Raw genomic sequence first — 17,660 nt, 5'->3', positions numbered from 1 at the left:
GCTGAAACATGAGGTGATGGCTGCGGATTAATGGCACGACATTAGCGTGCCTCACGATCTCGTCACAGTATCTCTGTGTATTCAAATTGCCATTGATAAAATACAATTGTGTTCATTCTCCGTAGCTTATGCCTGCCCATACCATAACCCTAACGCCACCATGGGGCACTCTGTTCATAACGTTGACATCAACAAATCGCTAGCCTACACGACGTGATCTGCCTAGTACAGTTAAAACCAGGATTAACCCGTGAAGAGCATACTTCCCCAGTGTGCCAGTGGCCATCGAAGGTGAGCATTTACAGTCAGGTCAAGACCCTGGTGAGGATGATGAGCACACAGATGAGCTTCCCTGAGATGGTTTATGACAGTTTGTGCAGAAATTCTTTGGTTGTGCAAACTCAAAGTTTCATCAGCTGTCCGGGTGGCTGCTCTTAGACCATCCCACAGGTGAATTACCCAGATGTGGATGTCCTGGGCTGGCGTCGTCTGCCGTTGTGAGGCCAGTTGGACTTACTGCCAAATTCTCGAAAACAACGCTGGAGGTGGCTTATAGTACAGATATTAACCTTAAATTATCTGGCAACTACTCTGGTGGACATTCCTGCAGTCAGCATGCCAATTACATGCTCCCTCATAACTTGAGACATCTGTGGCATTGTGTTGTGTGACAGAACTGTACATTTTAGAGTAGACTTGTATTGTTCCCAGCACAAGGTGCACCTGTGTAACGATCATGCTGTTTAATCAGCTTCTTGATATCTAACAGGTGTGGCATGAATGGATTATCTTGGCAAAAATGCTCACTAATAGGAATGTAAACAAATTTGTGCACAAAATTTGAGAGAAATAAGCTTTTTGTGTGCATCAAGCATTTCTGGGACTTTTTATTTGTTTTCCCTTTCCTCCTTTATCTCTGTTTCTCTTGCTCAGCAAAGATGTTTCGGGACCGGGAATAACATGCAATTACTCAAATAAAAAGAGAACCATTTCCAAATGGCATCAGTTTGACTGGTTTTAAGGAAATTAAAAGCTGTTAAAATGACCCAACATATTTTGATAAGATTTCAGGTCAGCTTGGATGCATATTTTATGTGCTTGAAATACTATCAGCTTTTACGATGCTGATAAAGATAGCACCTTTACAGACGGTCCCTAACTGTGCATTAATTTTTTTCAAGATGCTGAGTCAAAATGTATATTTGGTGTAAAATTTTACTGCAAGAAATGCTTAATGCTGCAGGAGGTAATATTATATTTGGCTATGTGAGAGGTTATAGACCTACAGTCAGTGTCCAGATTTCAGTTAGGCTACTATTCCATTTAACCCATCTGAACAGTACTGTTCCCTTGATGCAATTTTGAAGACCCTGTTTTGTGACTGTCGAATTTGTTTAGCGCCACAATCAGCACAGATTACATAGTCGGCACTGCTACCATCCTCTTTCAACACTTCACCAAATCTTTCCCAAACATTGGAATACTGTTCTGGCCCTCCCTGGTCTTTATTTTCATCTCTCCATTTCACAGCTTTTCTGTTATTAAATTTAACTCCGACAATGTCCCTTTTGCCTCAGTGGATAGACATTAACTTTTTCTCCTCCCAAAAGTTCCCAAAATAATTTGGCAATTGGCATGATTTCTGCACTACAGTTAGGTCCTAAGGCATATGCTACACACTAACGAGAGATAAAAAATAATGAAAGAAAAACCTCAAAGTGGCCTATAGATTTGAGTGGCACAAGAATTATACATATTTGGATTTTTAATACATTGTTTTCTATTTATTGAACCTGCCAGCCACCCACTCGCCCTTCATCCACACAATATTTCATGACCCTAAACCCACCTGCGTATATAACCGCAGGGACCTGCACATCACAAGTGTGAAGACCAACCTCGAAATCCGACACCAGTCCAGGTATCAAGGATTTCGGGAGATTCCTTCAAAACTAGCCACTAGGGGCAACATTGAGCAAACCAGGGTGCAGCCGCAGCATGAGGAGCAACCTTGGGGGTCCTAAACATTTTATGTTTGGAGCAACATCGACATTTGACGTTTGGAGAAACGTAGGCAACGTAGGAATCTGAAGTCAAATTGGTCAAACTGGGAGACCTTGTTGATGTGCGTGCACAAGTGTGTGCAAGCACGCGAGTGCAGCCTATGTGCTGAGTGTGTGTGTGTGTGTGTGTGCATCTGTTGTTGGGATTCATAGTGCATGGACTTTTTCACACAGAAGTACTGATGGTGTATGTAACTGCAGGAAGCAGAGAGCCTGTTCTCTCCCAGAAATGTGTGCAGGTAGCAGCCGCAGGGAAATCAATGTGTGTGTGTATGTGTAAGCAAGCGTGTGTATTTATACATGTGTCAGTGTGAACTGTACTATGTGGCTACATGCATGTAGGTGCTAAACCTGGCTGGGCCAGATGCGTCCGCCCACGTGGGAGTGATGTAAAATGACATGGCAATGAATCTGGTTAGGTTCCAGAAAATGTATGAGACCCGTTTGTTAAAGGATGCTAGGAGGTAGAGGGAATGAAAGGATAAGGTGGAGCATCGGTTGGAGCATCTTGTAGAACTGCTGGAATACAAGCTTCCTGCAACTTGATTCATCATCATTTTTAATATAGTGCTCTGGCTTGGCTCCTATAAAGTAAAGGAATGTTATGCAGTGGTTTAAAAGTACTCCTTAAGTCTTTTTTTGGGGTATCTACCTTACTATTTATATTTTTGACAACTTTTACATCACTACATTCCTAAAGAAAATAATGTACATTTTACTCCACACATTTTCCCTGACACCCAAAAGTACTCGTTACATTTGGAACCCTTAGCAGGACAGGAAAATGGTCCAATTCATGCACTTATCAAGAGAACATCACCTGGTCATCCCTACTGCCTCTGATCTGACAGACTCACTAAACACAAATGCTTCATTTGTAAATGATGTCTGAGTGTTGGAGTGTGCCCCTGGCTATCTGTAAATGATGTCTGAGTGTTGGAGTGTGCCCCTGGCTATCTGTAAATGATGTCTGAGTGTTGGAGTGTGCTCCTGGATATCTGTAAAAAAAAGTACAACAATTGTGGCATCTGATTTTTGTTTATATAAGCAATTTGAAATGATTTATACTTTTACTTTTGATACTTAAGTATATTTAAAACCAAATACTTTTACTCAAATAGTATTTTACTGGGTGACATTCACTTTTACTTGAGTAATTTTCTATTAAGGTATCTTTACTCTTACTCAAGTATGACAATTGGGTCCTTTTTCCACCACTGATGTTATGATGAAACCATTGCGTCTGGGTAGATCTATCCTCACGATCTATCCACATCAAGGCCAGTGTGTTAGCGTCTTTATCTCTACGTGTGTGTGTAAACACTCCCTTGTGTACAATTTATTTCTGTCACAACTGCTCCTGCCACGTCCTCTAGTGCTCATCCAGTGTCTCCTTGACCTGCCGCCACTCCCCCAGTGCTCTCTCCCTCTCCCTCTCTCTCTGTGTGTGATTGTGTGGGCGGAGACAGGTGTGCTGGAGTCAGAGCAGATCCCCACCAGCTGCAACCTGTTCCATAATCAAGACCTCTACAAATACTCAGTCCTGCCACTTCCACACTGCCAGATTGTAATCTCTGCCCAGTCAGTTCATGTTTCTAGCTGTTTGTTCCTGTTGTGCCTGTTTTTCCTTGCCTGACGCTGATTTCCTCTCCGCTACAGTTCTGTCCGCTCTGACTCTGGTCCCTGTCTCCAGTAAGACTTCTCATCAGTCCTGCTACTCTGTTCTGGATTCCCCACTCTGCGCTCCTTTGGATTCTCCTCCGGACCTGCTTACCCTGTCCCCACACCTCTCGCTCCAGCCTCCAAACCTGGTTTCCAGCAACCCGCCCGAGCTTCCCCTGGCCTGCAATCAATCTTTCCCCCGTGTTTCAATAAATACCTTGGTTACCTCATCCCAGTCTCCTTGTCTGAGTCTACTCTTGGGTTCACCTGTTCCGCGTGACACTTTCTCTGTGTGTGTACAGTGTATGTACTATGTCTGCTAGAACTATGACTGTGAATGTCAGTGGTGTAGATTTGGCCCTGAGGGGCCACTGTAGCTGTGCTGAGACCAGAGTTATAAGGTTGCTGTTTGTCCCTGTCTGCCTGCATGCCATGGGACGCCTGCCTGATCGAGTGACGCCTTAATGCAAGGTCGCAGTCGACGTGCTCAGCTCTGCCGGTATCAGTGTCACAGAGGATGCATCTCAAATGGCACCCTAATGGGGAATAGGGTGCCATTGAGATGCAGTCACAAGGATTTTACTGAGCAGACTACACCATCTCTCTACGTCTGACCTCTCAATGGATTAAACAACCCCACTACAAAGCAACACTCAACGGGCATGCTTTGAATGGGTAATGTTGTACAACGGAGCTTGAAGAGTTAAAGTTAGGGGTCACAAACCCCTAGTTTCCCCTTTTTTTATACCGTTGTCTACTGTAGTTTATGAAAATAGGTGTCAATACAACCTGAATTTGTTTAATATCCTACAGCGGATATTCAGGGCTACAGAATGAGGAAAATATAGTACTTAGACCTAGTCATGACAGTGAAGACCCAGCTCCACAGTGAAGACCCAGCTATACAGTATGACGGCATAATGCACAGCTAGCTACAACTAGTGCTTTCCTTTCACACATCGGCTTTAATTGGTGAACCCTGAATCTAACCTCCTGTATTATCCAGCTGAAGTGAGAAGGAGGCTAGCAAGGTCGGACTCATTTACTTCTTGTGCAACACTGATAAATGACCCCTGGGAAATGAACGCCAGAGCAGTGTGTTTTTCAAGTTGTCTTTGCTGAGTAATTATGGAGACATGTGCGCTATTGTAGTAAGGTGCGGCATTAGCGTCCGTCGGGATGTCTACGAGTCTGTATGGTCGTATTCTGCTCCTCGACAGCTTCACAAAGAGCTGCTCTGCCCACGCTCAGACCCACCCGGGTAATGGATGAAGCATAACAGGGCTGGCGCACCCTAAGCCTCTCTCTGCTTCTCTGCTTTTCCTGCTGCCGCAGATAAGAGAAAGAGCTCAGAGAGAGCTTCTGACAGCCCTGTCTGTCTTTCATGCTCTTTTCTTCAAGCACTTTGGGTGAATCAGTGAAAAGGCTTTAAATTTGAGTCACCATCCTCCCCCTCCCCCTCTCCCCCTCACCTGAGCAGGCATGACCACTTGGCAGCAGTTTGGGCGGCAGTCTCCTTTGTGAGCTGCTTTAACTTGATGTGCTCCTCTGCATGTGTAATAACACGCCCACTCCTGGTAATAAGCTGAATAAACCCAGGTGTTCTTTTGATGAGATCCCATGTGTACCACATTTATGTCCTACTTCTTCTACAGCATCTGGAGAGAGAGAGAGAGAGAGAGAGAGGGCCAGACAATCCCTATGGGGGAGCCTATCCCTGAAGAAAAATGTATTTGTAACAGAAAACAAAACCGTTCAAAACTGCTAGGGCTTGTGTGTGTGTGTACATAATTTATTTGTGAGTTTTTCTGTGTTCAATACTGTCAGGAACTATATTTGAAACTATAACACAAAGGAAAACAAGGAAGAGAAAGGAGTCGACTGTTACAAGGTGAAAACAGTTATAAGGCTTCTCTTATATACACTGCTACTTCTCCAACAGGTTATGTTGTAGATAGATTGTTACAGCAGTCTGAAAAAAATACCACCCCCTTCAGTGCCTTTCTGTACATTCATATTTTATTTTCCTGTGAACCTTTCTCTTGGAAGACATGTTTGAAGGGCCACATAACAATCAGTAGCTGGGCAAGAGTCTTTCTGCATTGGGTGAAAATAAGACACGGTTCACCGTTTACATTTTTGCTCAGGGACCTGTGGGAGTGGGCAAGTGTTCCTTTGCACAAACTCAGCATGCCATTGTAGATAAATATATATATTTTTTTATTCAGTTATTTTAACCAAAAACTACAGTCAGCACAGCTCCCCTTAGTTAAAAGTGGCATTAACGTATTTACTATTTTTGAATTAATCAGAATTAGAGCCCTGCACGGGCATGAATTTTCAGCCCTACCCTACACAGTCCCGATTGTTTCTAACAAATGTAAAGCCCGGCTCTGCCTGAAACCCGGAATCAGAAATAACTCCCTCAGTTAGTAAATCCATTAGCTGCTCCTCTCTGTCTGTCACTCACTCAAGACACATGAGAGAGCAGTCAGATATGACTGTACAGTCGTGGCCAAAAGTTGAGAATTACACAAATATTAATTTTCACAAAGTCTGCTGCCTCAGTTTGTATGATGGCAATTTGCATATAGTCCAGAATGTTATGAAGAGTGATCAGATGAATTGCAAAGTCCCTCTTTGCCATGCAAATGAACTGAATCCCCCAAAAACATAGCCACGGCATTTCAGCCCTGCCACAAAAGGACCAGCTGACATCATGTCAGTGATTCTCTCGTTAACACAGGTGTGAGTGTTGACGAGAACAAGGCTGGAGATCACTCTGTCATGCTGATTGAGTTCGAATAACAGACTGGAAGCTTCAAAAGGAGAGTGGTGCTTGTAATCATTGTTCTTCCTCTGTCAATCATGGTTACCTGCAAGGAAACACGTGCAGTCATCATTGCTTTGCACAAAAAGGGCTTCACAGGCAAGGATATTGCTGCCAGTAAGATTGCACCTAAATCAACCATTTTCATGGAGAGCGGTTCAATTGTTGTAAAAGGAGGCTTCAGGGCGCCAAAGAAAGTCCAGCAAGCACCAGGACTGTCTCCAAAACTTGATTCAGCTGCGGGATCGGAGCACCACCAGTACAGAGCTTGCTCAGGAATGGCAGCAGGCAGGTGTGAGTGCATCTGCATGCACAGTGAGGCAAAGACTTTGAGGATGGCCTGGTGTCAAGAGGAGCACCAAAGAAGCCACTTCTCTCCAGGAAAAACATCAGGGACAGACTTATATTCTGCAAAAGGTACAGGGATTGGACTGCTGAGGACTGGGGTAAAGTTATTTTCTCTGATAAATCCCCTTTCCGATTGTTTGGGGCATCCAGAAAAAAGCTTGTCCGGAGAAGACAAGGTGAGCGCTACCATCAGTCCTGTGTCATGCCAACAGTAAAGCATCCTGAGACCATTCATGTGTGGGGTTGCTTCTCAGCCAAGGGAGTGGTCTCACTCACAATTTTGCCTAAGAACACAGCCATGAAAAAATAATGGTACCAACACATCCTCCGAGAGCAACTTCTCCCAACCATCCAGGAACAGTTTGGTGACGAACAATTCCTTTTCCTGCGTGATGGAGCACCTTGCCATAAGGCAAAAGTGATAACTAAGTGGCTCGGGGAACAAAACATCAATATTTTGGGTCCATGGCCAGGAAACTCCCCAGACCTTAATACCATTGAGAACTTGTGGTCAATCCTCAAGAGGTGGGTGGACAAACATAAACCCACAAATTCTGACAAACTCCAAGCATTGATTATGCAAGAATGGGCAGCCATCAGTCAGGATGTGGCCCAGAAGTCAATTGACAGCATGCCAGGGCAGATTGCAGAGGTCTTGAAAAAGAAGAGTCAACACTGCAAATATTGACTCTTTCCATCAACTTCATGTAATTGTCAATAAAAGCCTTTGACACGTATGAAATGCTTGTAATTATACTTCAGTATTCCATAGTAACATCTGACAAAAATATCTAAAGACACTGAAGCAGCAAACTTTGTGGAAATTAATATTTGTGTCATTCTGAAAACTTTTGGCCACGACTGTACTGCGCAGCAGAGCACGCACAAATGGCTCAGCTTCAACATTTTAATGATCAGTTTAGTGATACCCGAGCTCTGCCCGTACCCTAGTTATTGATGAAAAAAAACAGGCCCTACCTGGCCCTAACCCAGGGGTTCTCAAACGTTTTTGGCCCAAACCCACATTTGACATCACACCTATGTGAAAAAATTATGCAATTAACAGCGTGTTTACTTTTTTTATTTGGGGCTATGGCAGTCAATTTAAAAACGTTCTAACAGTATTTCTGATTGTCTTCTCAACTCACCATCACATACTTTTAATGTGGGGCAGTCAATAGCAAATGAGTCTTGACATTATGTCTCTTAACTCACCACCACTAATGAGATGGGTGTGCTTGATGCATGTCGCGTCGGAGCTTCTTAACAGTCAGGGCGCTTGGTCGACAGTGCACACATCTGTTGTCACATCCAACCTGGATCGATATTTGGTTTTAATGCAGACGAGAGCACTGAATCCAGATATGAGCTGGCGAAGGGTAGCCTACCATGAGTTTTATGGTGTTTTCAGACGGCTGAGAACTCAGAAAAATAAGAGGTCAAATCATGACGTCAGTGATAATCAGGTAGGAAATTCTGAGGTCTAGAAAGAGGCCCGAGTTCCCGAGTTGGATGGCTGTTCAAATAGATTTTTCCCAGTCAGAGCTCGTTTCTTTCCGAGTTCACAGTTGTCTTGAATGCACTGAAGTCGGAGATTTCAGAGTTCCCCGTTGTTTTGAATGCGGCATACATTTTCAGAGGGACACATGACAGCTCGATCAGCTGTTCGATTTCACTTACCATTATGTCAACTGAGCCAGGATCACAGTTAAATGGATTGGGAAGTAAGTCCGTCCCAAAGTGCTCTTCCAAGCGTTGGAGGGGAGCAGTCATCCCTCGCAGTGGTGTAAAGTACTTAAGTCAAAAATACTTGAAAGTACTACTCAAGTAGTTTTTTGGGTATCTGTATTTTACTATGTATATTTTTGGCAACTTTTACTTCACTACATTCCTAAAGAAAATTATGTACTTTCTCAGCGTTCTGTGCTTAGCTCTTTTACCACCAGTTGCTCTTGGTGTATTATACAATGTGTCCATATGGCAGAGGGAGACATATTCATAACAAGAGTGCCGAGGTCTGCCCTCCGTCCCGACATAGGAAGAGCCGCAGCTGTGCAAAAGCCCACCATTCGATCCCAAATGGAATCTGTTTTTTGGCAAAATAGCCACGCAGCACACTGTACATCACATATGCCGTTTCATGCTCGGGAATATTGAGACAGAACAATATGTCCTCGTAACTACCATCCCCCGACAAAAGTCAATGCATAGGCATCTCGGCCCTCACAGCTAACGTACAATTGAAGAGCATAAGCTGTTTTTTTTTGAGTCGTTCAGTCAAAGTTTCCTATTGATTACTAGCAATAGAATCAATAATTTGTTTAACAGTGTTATCAGACAAAGGTATTGATGTGAGTTTCTGTGCCTGTGCCTCCCCACACATTGTTTTCACCATATCAACTGCAGTCGGTAATATCAAAGTCTGCAATAGTGTGCGGTTTCATAGCATAGCGGGCTATGCCATTCACTTTTGGAATGATTCAAGTGCAATGGTCAAGTGTGGCCTTTTCCCATGATCTAGGGGCACTCTCTTGTTTAATTTTATCATTTAGATCTCGAGACAACTCTGATATAAAGTGTTTTTTCTCAAAGTTGCTGGGATGTCACGTGTCCTACTTATATCAGTACACGCGTAACAACCTAAGTATTATGAAACTTCTGTTAGATCAAATAATCTTCACGTAGCAAATAAGCCATTCCATTTTTTGTTGACCAAATTCAACACTCATTGATTTCTAAACAAAACTCCTTGCTTGGTGCGCGAACAAAACAGCGCCACCTGCTGGAGAACACAGATATTTGGCCTAGTTATCCCTCTCGCATCGTCTCTTCCTCTCTGCTGAATTGGCTCACGGGGCTGAAATAGACAGCTCAGTGGTACTGAAATGGCTCATGTGGATGAAATGGACAGCTATGTGGTGCTGAAACGTCTCAAGCCCTGTACAAGCTGCCTGACAGCCTGCAACATTTTTGTAAATAATGCACTTTAGCTTGCTTTCTATGTGTGGAACCCCTCATTATATCACTTTGGTCCATCCGCCTGCTTGGTTTGAATCTGCTGTGGCCATTGGAGTCTTTTACCTGGGTAGGGTAGATCTCTCAGTGACTGAAGAGGGAAAACTGTTGTGAGAGCTGCAAGGAGACATTTAACATCATTAGACCAGCTGAGATTGCATTAAGTGCACGCTCCTATGCACGAACATAGGCAGGCATGCAGGGAAGCAAGCAGGCATTCACCCATGCAGTCCCACACGCACACCCATACACACTAAGGCTTGCATATGTCCTCTCTATGTAATGATCACTGGGTGAAGTCTGGCTCGCAGGGCTCTAAGTAGATGTGAATTTGGAGACAGTAACTCCAGAGCAAAGGCGTGGGGGTGGATGAGAGCCATTTCGTGACATTCACATGTAGCTGAAAGCAAATATCTCATACCAACTCGGGCTGTCGCAAAATATGCCTGTCTGTCCTTACAACAAATACTTGTGTCCAAACTCTCATGACACAACTGAATCTACCGATTGGCCGGAACTACTGTGGATCTCTTTGATCCATTCCACATTGACGCTGTTCCCAGATCAGATCTGTTTTTCAGTGTCTTGTTTCAGTCTTAGCTGGAAGTGGGGGAAATGTGTTGATTTAGTTCTGTGTTTCCTTTCCTGATGACCTTTTGTAGGCTCTTGTTCATGCCTTTGTGCGTCCTATGGCTATGTCATATCCTTTGGAAATTCATTGTGAATTTATAAATAATGACTGTTTTTTACTCTCTCTTCTAGCAGTTTTTAGGTGGTAGAGTAAAATGCAAAGATTTAGTGATACTGACCAAACCCCGAAATTAATAGATAATACACGGCTACATCATAACTCCCTCATAGGGACTAGCTGCCTGATAAAGTTGCCTGTCTTGTTCACTATCTGTATAAGAGAAGTTAACCTGGTATATGAGGCTCCATGCTTTGCCCCAAGTCTCTCTGCCAAATGTTCCCTGCTAATGTCAACTTGTTTAATGTCCCATGTTCTGTCTACACAGCCAGGATGGTTGTAGGAATCCTGCTGAACGGGAACACTTTCAGAAGCTATGTAAGGCTCCTGTAGATATAGGTATATAGACTATAGATATAGACTAAACTATGTATCCTGAATAGATAGAACTTCAGTCATACTACCGTATAGATCTAGTATAGTTACCCATAACACCTATGGAACTTATTTGTCATGTTGGCATCTTTAGCTTTGTACAAAACTCTAGGTCCTGTCTAAAAAGAAGGGATGTTCTATTTGAAGTTAATTTGATTCCTGTTTTTTCCCCCCCATTTTCAGGGTTCCTATGGGGAGTCCTAAACCTGGGATGCAGCTTGGCTATGGAGGGATGGCTGGAGGAATGGGTGGAGGAGGAGGTCAGAGACTGGCCAACCAAGAGAGCCACAGGCCGATGCAGCAATCTAGCTCAGGCCCTGACCATGGCTCTGGCCCAGGGATGGGTGCTGGGATAGGTGGCTGTCAGGGTCAGCATGGCCAGAGCCCCGGTCAGCACGCCTCCAGACGGAACCTCCAGGTGGACTTCAGCAGCTCGGGAGGCCGGACGGGCCGCTCCTCCTCAGCGTCTCCGGACCGGGGGATCACCCCCACCTCGCCCTACTCGGTGCCTCAGATCGCCCCCATGCCCGTCAGCAAGCTGTGCCCCCTCTGCTCCACCACAGAGCTGACCCACCCGCCGGCCCTGCCAAACTACAACACCTGCACACAGTGCCGCTCCACCGTCTGCAACCAGTGTGGCTTCAACCCCAACCCCCATCTCACAGAAGTAAGTCAAAACCACTGCCTGTTAACATGCTGACTCTATTACAGCTATATCTAGTCATCTATACCTTAATACTTAGGGTTTTAAACCAGTCTACTAAACAGCTCAGCTCTTAAGGGGCATCTTACCCCATCACGTTAAGTCACAAAATTAGGCACATCCTCATATATCTAGACTCCTGTCTCTCTCATGCAGGCATGCACAGTCATTTTGACTTCTCCAATCTCTAAGTCCCAGACATAGAAAAGGCCCTTCCTTAATGAGTATGAAGGTCCTGTCCGCCGTCAGTGACCTATGACCTCTCTCTCAGAGGGAGCCCAGCAGAGCCTGCTGTCAGTAGTGTGTCCCGCCTGGCCGTCTTAGCGTCTCCGTCGGGCTCGCTCCCTGGCTCGTCAGCCTCTGTTTTGACAGCAGCCATTGACAGGAGAGTAACGGCGGGGCTGTCTCTCTGTCCTTCCCCTGAACATGTGGGCGGCACCAGGCAGGTGGGTTTCAGAGAGAGGAAGTGAGGGAGGCAGCACCGTGGCGTATTGTTTGCCCCGAGGATGCGGGTGAAGCGGTATTCTCTCCGGAGCGGTGAGAGCCTCCGAGGCACGGTGCCAATGCCACTGTAGTGTTGAGATGAGTTCTGGTCCCAACTGCCATCATGTTTTATTGTGAGGGATATTTATATGCATTATATTCTGAGAGCAGAACCGGGAGAAAGAGAAAGTGGGGAAATGATGAAGAGAGAGTGGGAAGTGGAGTGTTAGAGAAACTGGGCCAAGAGCAAGAGATGGGAGGGAGAGAGAAATAGAGAGAGGGAAGTAGAGAGAGAAGGGGGGGAGAGCAAAGATAGCTAAGCGTATACAATTTGAAGAGCGTGTCTGTTCATGTATAAACTGATGATGGAATATGTATGTGCATGTTTACACTGTTAGTGATATGTACTATACAATATGCAGGCCATATTTTGTGATAAAGTGTGTGTTTGTGTATTTGTGATAAAGTGTGTGTGTGGGCTTGGTAAATGGCAGTAATTCCTCTCGAAGCGATGGCAAAGTCTCCATTAGTCTACTGGGGCAGGGTGTAGGGCAGAGGGTGGAGGGTGTAGGGCAGAGGATGGAGGGTGTAGGGCAGAGGATGGAGGGTGTAGGGCAAAGGGTGGAGGGTCTAGGGCAGAGGGTGTAGGATGAATGCCCGGAGGTGCACTTAGGTGTAATGTGAAGAAGAGGCAGCAGAACAGAGGATGCGGAGAAAACATTCACCCCTCAGTGCTGAGGAGGAGGGAGGAAGAGAACATGAAAAAGAGAGAATAGAGAAAAGGAGGATGGAAAAGAGGAGGAGGGAATGAAGAGAGAGACTGGAGAGGAAAAGGAGAAGGAGGTAGAGGAAGGAGTGAGGGAAAAGAGAAGTTAAGCAGGATTTAAAACTAGGGGGATTAGGAAGAGGTAAGAGGAGAGGGAGGTGTACGGGGAAGAGAGGGAGGTGTACGGGGAAGAGAGGGAGGTGTACGGGGAAGAGAGGGAGGTGTACGGGGAAGAGAGGGAGGTGTACGGGGAAGAGAGGGAGGTGTACGGGGAAGAGAGGGAGGTGTACGGGGAAGAGAAGGAGGTGTACAGGGGAGAGAGGGAAGAGAGGGAGGTGTACGGGGAAGAGAAGGAGGTGTACGGGGAAGAGAAGGAGGTGTACAGGGGAGAGAGGGAAGAGAGGGAGGTGTACGGGGAAGAGAAGGAGGTGTACGGGGAAGAGAAGGAGGTGTACGGGGAAGAGAAGGAGGTGTACAGGGGAGAGAGGGAAGAGAGGGAGGTGTACGGGGAAGAGAAGGAGGTGTACAGGGGAGAGAAGGAAGAGAGGGAGGTGTACAGGGGAGAGAGGGAAGAAAGGGAGGTGTATGGGGAAGAGAGGGAGGTGTATGGGGAAGAGAGGGAGGTGTATGGGGAAGAGAGGGTGGAGATGGAAGAGAAGGAGGTGTACAGGGGAGAGAGGGAGGTGTACAGGGGAGGGAGGGAAGAAAGGGAGGTGTGGGGTTTTTCACCTTTATTTAACCAGGTAGGCCAGTTGAGAACATGTTCTCATTTACAACTGCGACCTGGCCAAGATAAAGCAAAGCAGTGTGACACAAACACAGAGTTACACATGGGATAAACAAATGTACAGTCAATAACACAATATAATTTTCTGGGGAAAAAATAGACATATTTAAGGGAAGAGAGAGGGAAGAGAGGGAGGTGTACAGGGGAAGAGGAAAAACTACGTGTAGAGTCTTAGAAGTCTAGATAGAAGTCAAATAAAAGTCAATCCCTATTAACCTTTAATCAACCCTACTGCCAGTGTTCACCCTGTATGGATATAGGAGACACAGCTAACATTCATACATCTGCTTCTAACAGCTATTAAAACCGCTAAGTAAGTCAGTGGTGGAGAATTTGGCCTGCAGTACAGATAGAGGGGAGCAATACGAGGCTGGCTGCCTCCCAAATTACACTCTTATATAGTAGTCTCCCCTGTAACTATTCCCCAGGTCGTTGCTGTAAATGAGAATGTGTTCTCAGTCAACTTACTTGATTAAATAAGGGTACAATTAAAAAATTAAATACCAGAACCCACACACCCTATAAGTGCACTTTATAGGCAACAGGGTGCCATTTGGAAAACAACCAGTCTTCTAGAAACCAGTCAAATTGCAGGAAATGAAAGACTCTTACCAGAGCTTCCCCCTCACCAATCATGTGTATAAACACTTCCACACTGTGTGTTTGTGTGTGTAAACATCACCATACGCCACCATATTGTGGAAGCCATTTACCGCCCTTTGACTCACTCTATGGTATTGGCATGGCCGACAGTGAACTGTTGTAATCTTGCTCTCCGCCTCTCAAATGTTCACCCATTACCTTCTCTTCTCTCTGGGTCTGTTCACTTCAAGACATTTGGTGCGTTCGTAAATTCACTCTGGAGTAAATAAATTCAGAGCGTTTCACTATCGGAACGTTCAGAGTGCACAGTTTTTTTTTTTACTGACACCGGTCATATTGAGTGTTTGTGAATTCATCCATCATTCTGCTCTCTGGGACACTCAGACGAGAGTGCTCTGAAATCAGAGTAGATAGACAGAGCAAATTTACAAATGCACCCATTGTAAGCAACATCAGGCAAATTATAAATGGACATAAAAAACTGGTCGAAAGTTTTAGAACACCTACTCATTCAAGGGTTTTTCTTTATTTTTACTATTTTCTACATAATAGTGAAGACATCAAAACTACGAAATAACATATGGAATCGTGTAGTAACCAAAAAAGTGTTAAACAAATCAAAATATATTTTATATTTGAGATTTTTCAAAATAGCCACCCTTTGCCTTGATGACAGATTTGCACACTCTTGGAATTCTCTCAACCAGCTTCATGAGGTAGTCACCTGGAATGCATTTCAATTAACAGGTGTGCCTTGTTAAAAGTTAATTTGGGGAATTTCTTTCCTTCTTAATGCGTTTGAGACAATCATTTGTGTTGTGACACAATGATAGCAGATGATAGCCCTATTTGGTAAAAGACTAGGTCCATATTATGTCAAGAACAGCTGAAATAAGCAAAGAGAAATGACAGTCCATCATTACTTTAATACATGAAGGTCAGTCAAAACAGAATATTTCAAGAACTTTGAACGTTTCTTCAAGTGCAGTCGCAAAACCATCAAGCGCTATGATGAAACTGGCTCTCATGAGGACCACCATGGGAATGGAAGACCCAGAGATACCTCTGCTGCAGAGGATAAGTTCATTAGAGTTACCAGCCTCAGAAATTGCAGCCCAAATATATGCTTCACAGATTTCAAGTAACAGACACATCTCAACATCAACTGTTCAGATGAGACTGTGTGAATCAGGCCTTCATGGTCAAATTGCTGCAAATAAACTACTACTAAAGGACACCAATAATAAGAAGAGACTTGCTTGGGCCAAGAAACGCGAGCAATGTACATTAGACCAGTGGAAATGTGTCTTTTGGTCTAGAGTCCAAATTTGAGATTTTTGGTTCCAACCGCTTTGTCTTTGTGAGTTGTGGTGTGAGTGAATGGATGATCTCCGCATGTGTATTTCCCACATGAAGCATAGAGGAAGAGGTGTGATGATTTATTTAGAATTCAAGGCACACCAGCAAGGCTACCACAGCATTGACACGCCATCCCATCTGGTTTGGGCTTAGTGGGACAACCATTTGTTTTTCAACAGGACACTGAGCCAACACACCTCCAGGCTCTGTTTGACCAAGAAGGAGCATGATGGAGTGCTGCATCATATGACCTGGCCTCCACAATACCCCGACCACAACCAAATTGAGATGGTTTTGGATGAGTTGGACCTTAGAGTGAAGGAAAAGCAGCATACAAGTGCTCAGCATATGTGGGTACTCCTTCAAGACTGTTGGAAAAGCATTCCAGGTGAAGCTGGTTGAGAGAATGCCAAGAGTGTGAAAAGCTGTCATCAAGTCAAAGGATGGCTACTTTGAAGAATCTCAAATATATTTTGATTTGTTTAACACCTTTTTGGTTACTACATGATTCCTTGTGTTGTTTCATAGTTTTGATGTCTTCACTATTATTCTACAATGTAGAAAATAGTAAATGTAAAGAAAAACCTACTCATTCAAGGGTTTTCTTAAACTTTTGAGCGGTACTGTACGTAATCTCCATACCCACATTGGGTACTGTTACTTTCAATAATGCTGCGTAATAAATGGATTATTTTACAATTATCGCTATTCTATTGGCACACACAACTCTGTACACCTGTGTGAATGTGCGTGTGTGTGTGCCAGCCTGCAGGCCCTATCACCAGGCTCCAGTGTGGTGGTGGCTGATAAGCTGCAGTAGACCCCAGGCTGAACAGACCCAAACCCTACAGCAGGGATGGGCAAATTTGATGGGGGTCGGGCCACCAAAAATCTGAACTCATCATAGGAGCCGCAGTCGCTCGTAGGTCTGCGTACCGACATCCATACCCACAAATGCAGTCAGAGCACTAGCCTTTTGGGGTCCCTAAGTGAAATTTTGCGGCAATTCTACATATTTTGCCATGGGGAGGAGAGAAATGTTTACAGTTTTTAATATATCTGAGTGAGAGTGACTAGCGTCATTCATGTCTGTGTAGTTTTGGTAAGTAAAACAGCTACTACTCTATCTGTAACGGCTGTTGTCGGAAGAAGGTGAAGACCAAAAACGCAGCGTGGTAAGTGTTCGTCATGTTTAATAGAAACTGAACACTAAAAATGACAACCTAAACAGCTGTCAGGTGCAACACACACTAAACAGAAATTAATCACCCACAACACAAAATGGAAAACAGGCTACCTAAGTATGGCTCCCAATCAGAGACAACGATAGACAGCTGCCTCTGTGAGCCACACCAGGCCAAACGCATAGAAATCCAACAGACTGCCCCCCCTAGTCACACCCTGGCCTAACCAAAATAGAGAATAAAAAAACTCTATAGCCAGGGCGTGACACTATCTCTGTGCGCCCCTTGTGGCCCTTGTGTAATTCATGCAGTCTTTGTAATGAAATTTGACTTTTAATTAATTGAAGGAATCACTGGGGCTTTTCTGTGACTAGGCAACATATTTCCACCTTCCTCTCCTCCACCAGATGTCTCCATCTAACCACTGGCTTGTTCATTAACAGATCAAAATCAATCTAATATACACTGGGTTCTTATTTTAATCCACTAACATTTGTCCGACTTAAACGCTAAGTTATGTCAACAGCATGTTATGAGGCCATATATGCTTATCAGGCAGAGATTATGCTAGATCCACTACAGTGTTTGTGTAACGCTCGTCGTTGGAATGAGGAGAGATGTCGGACCAATACGCAGTGTGGTAAGTGTCCATATTCAGTTTATTAACTGAACACTAAGAAATACCAAAACAACGTGAAATACAAAACGAAAAAGTCCCGTATGGTGATAACACA

At 44.5% G+C, this 17,660-nt stretch overlaps 1 protein-coding gene across 5 annotated transcripts in view; it reads left to right on the top strand.

Moving 5' to 3' along the window:
* Positions 1-17,660, top strand: part of LOC129860967 (protein bassoon-like) — a 199,278-nt gene that overhangs the window by 38,042 nt on the left and 143,576 nt on the right. For all 5 annotated transcript variants that reach the window (XR_008760487.1, XR_008760486.1, XR_008760485.1 and 2 more), the window contains exon 2: positions 11,225-11,708. Coding sequence is in view for 1 of the 5 variants with exons in the window: in XM_055931944.1 (XP_055787919.1) it covers positions 11,225-11,708 (484 nt within the window). In the remaining 4 variants the exon portion in view is untranslated. The remainder of the gene's footprint in view (positions 1-11,224; positions 11,709-17,660) is intronic.

This window comes from Salvelinus fontinalis, chromosome 8 (genome assembly GCF_029448725.1).
Source record: "Salvelinus fontinalis isolate EN_2023a chromosome 8, ASM2944872v1, whole genome shotgun sequence".
Lineage (NCBI taxonomy): Eukaryota > Metazoa > Chordata > Actinopteri > Salmoniformes > Salmonidae > Salvelinus > Salvelinus fontinalis.
This window is presented reverse-complemented; position numbering and strand designations above follow the sequence as displayed.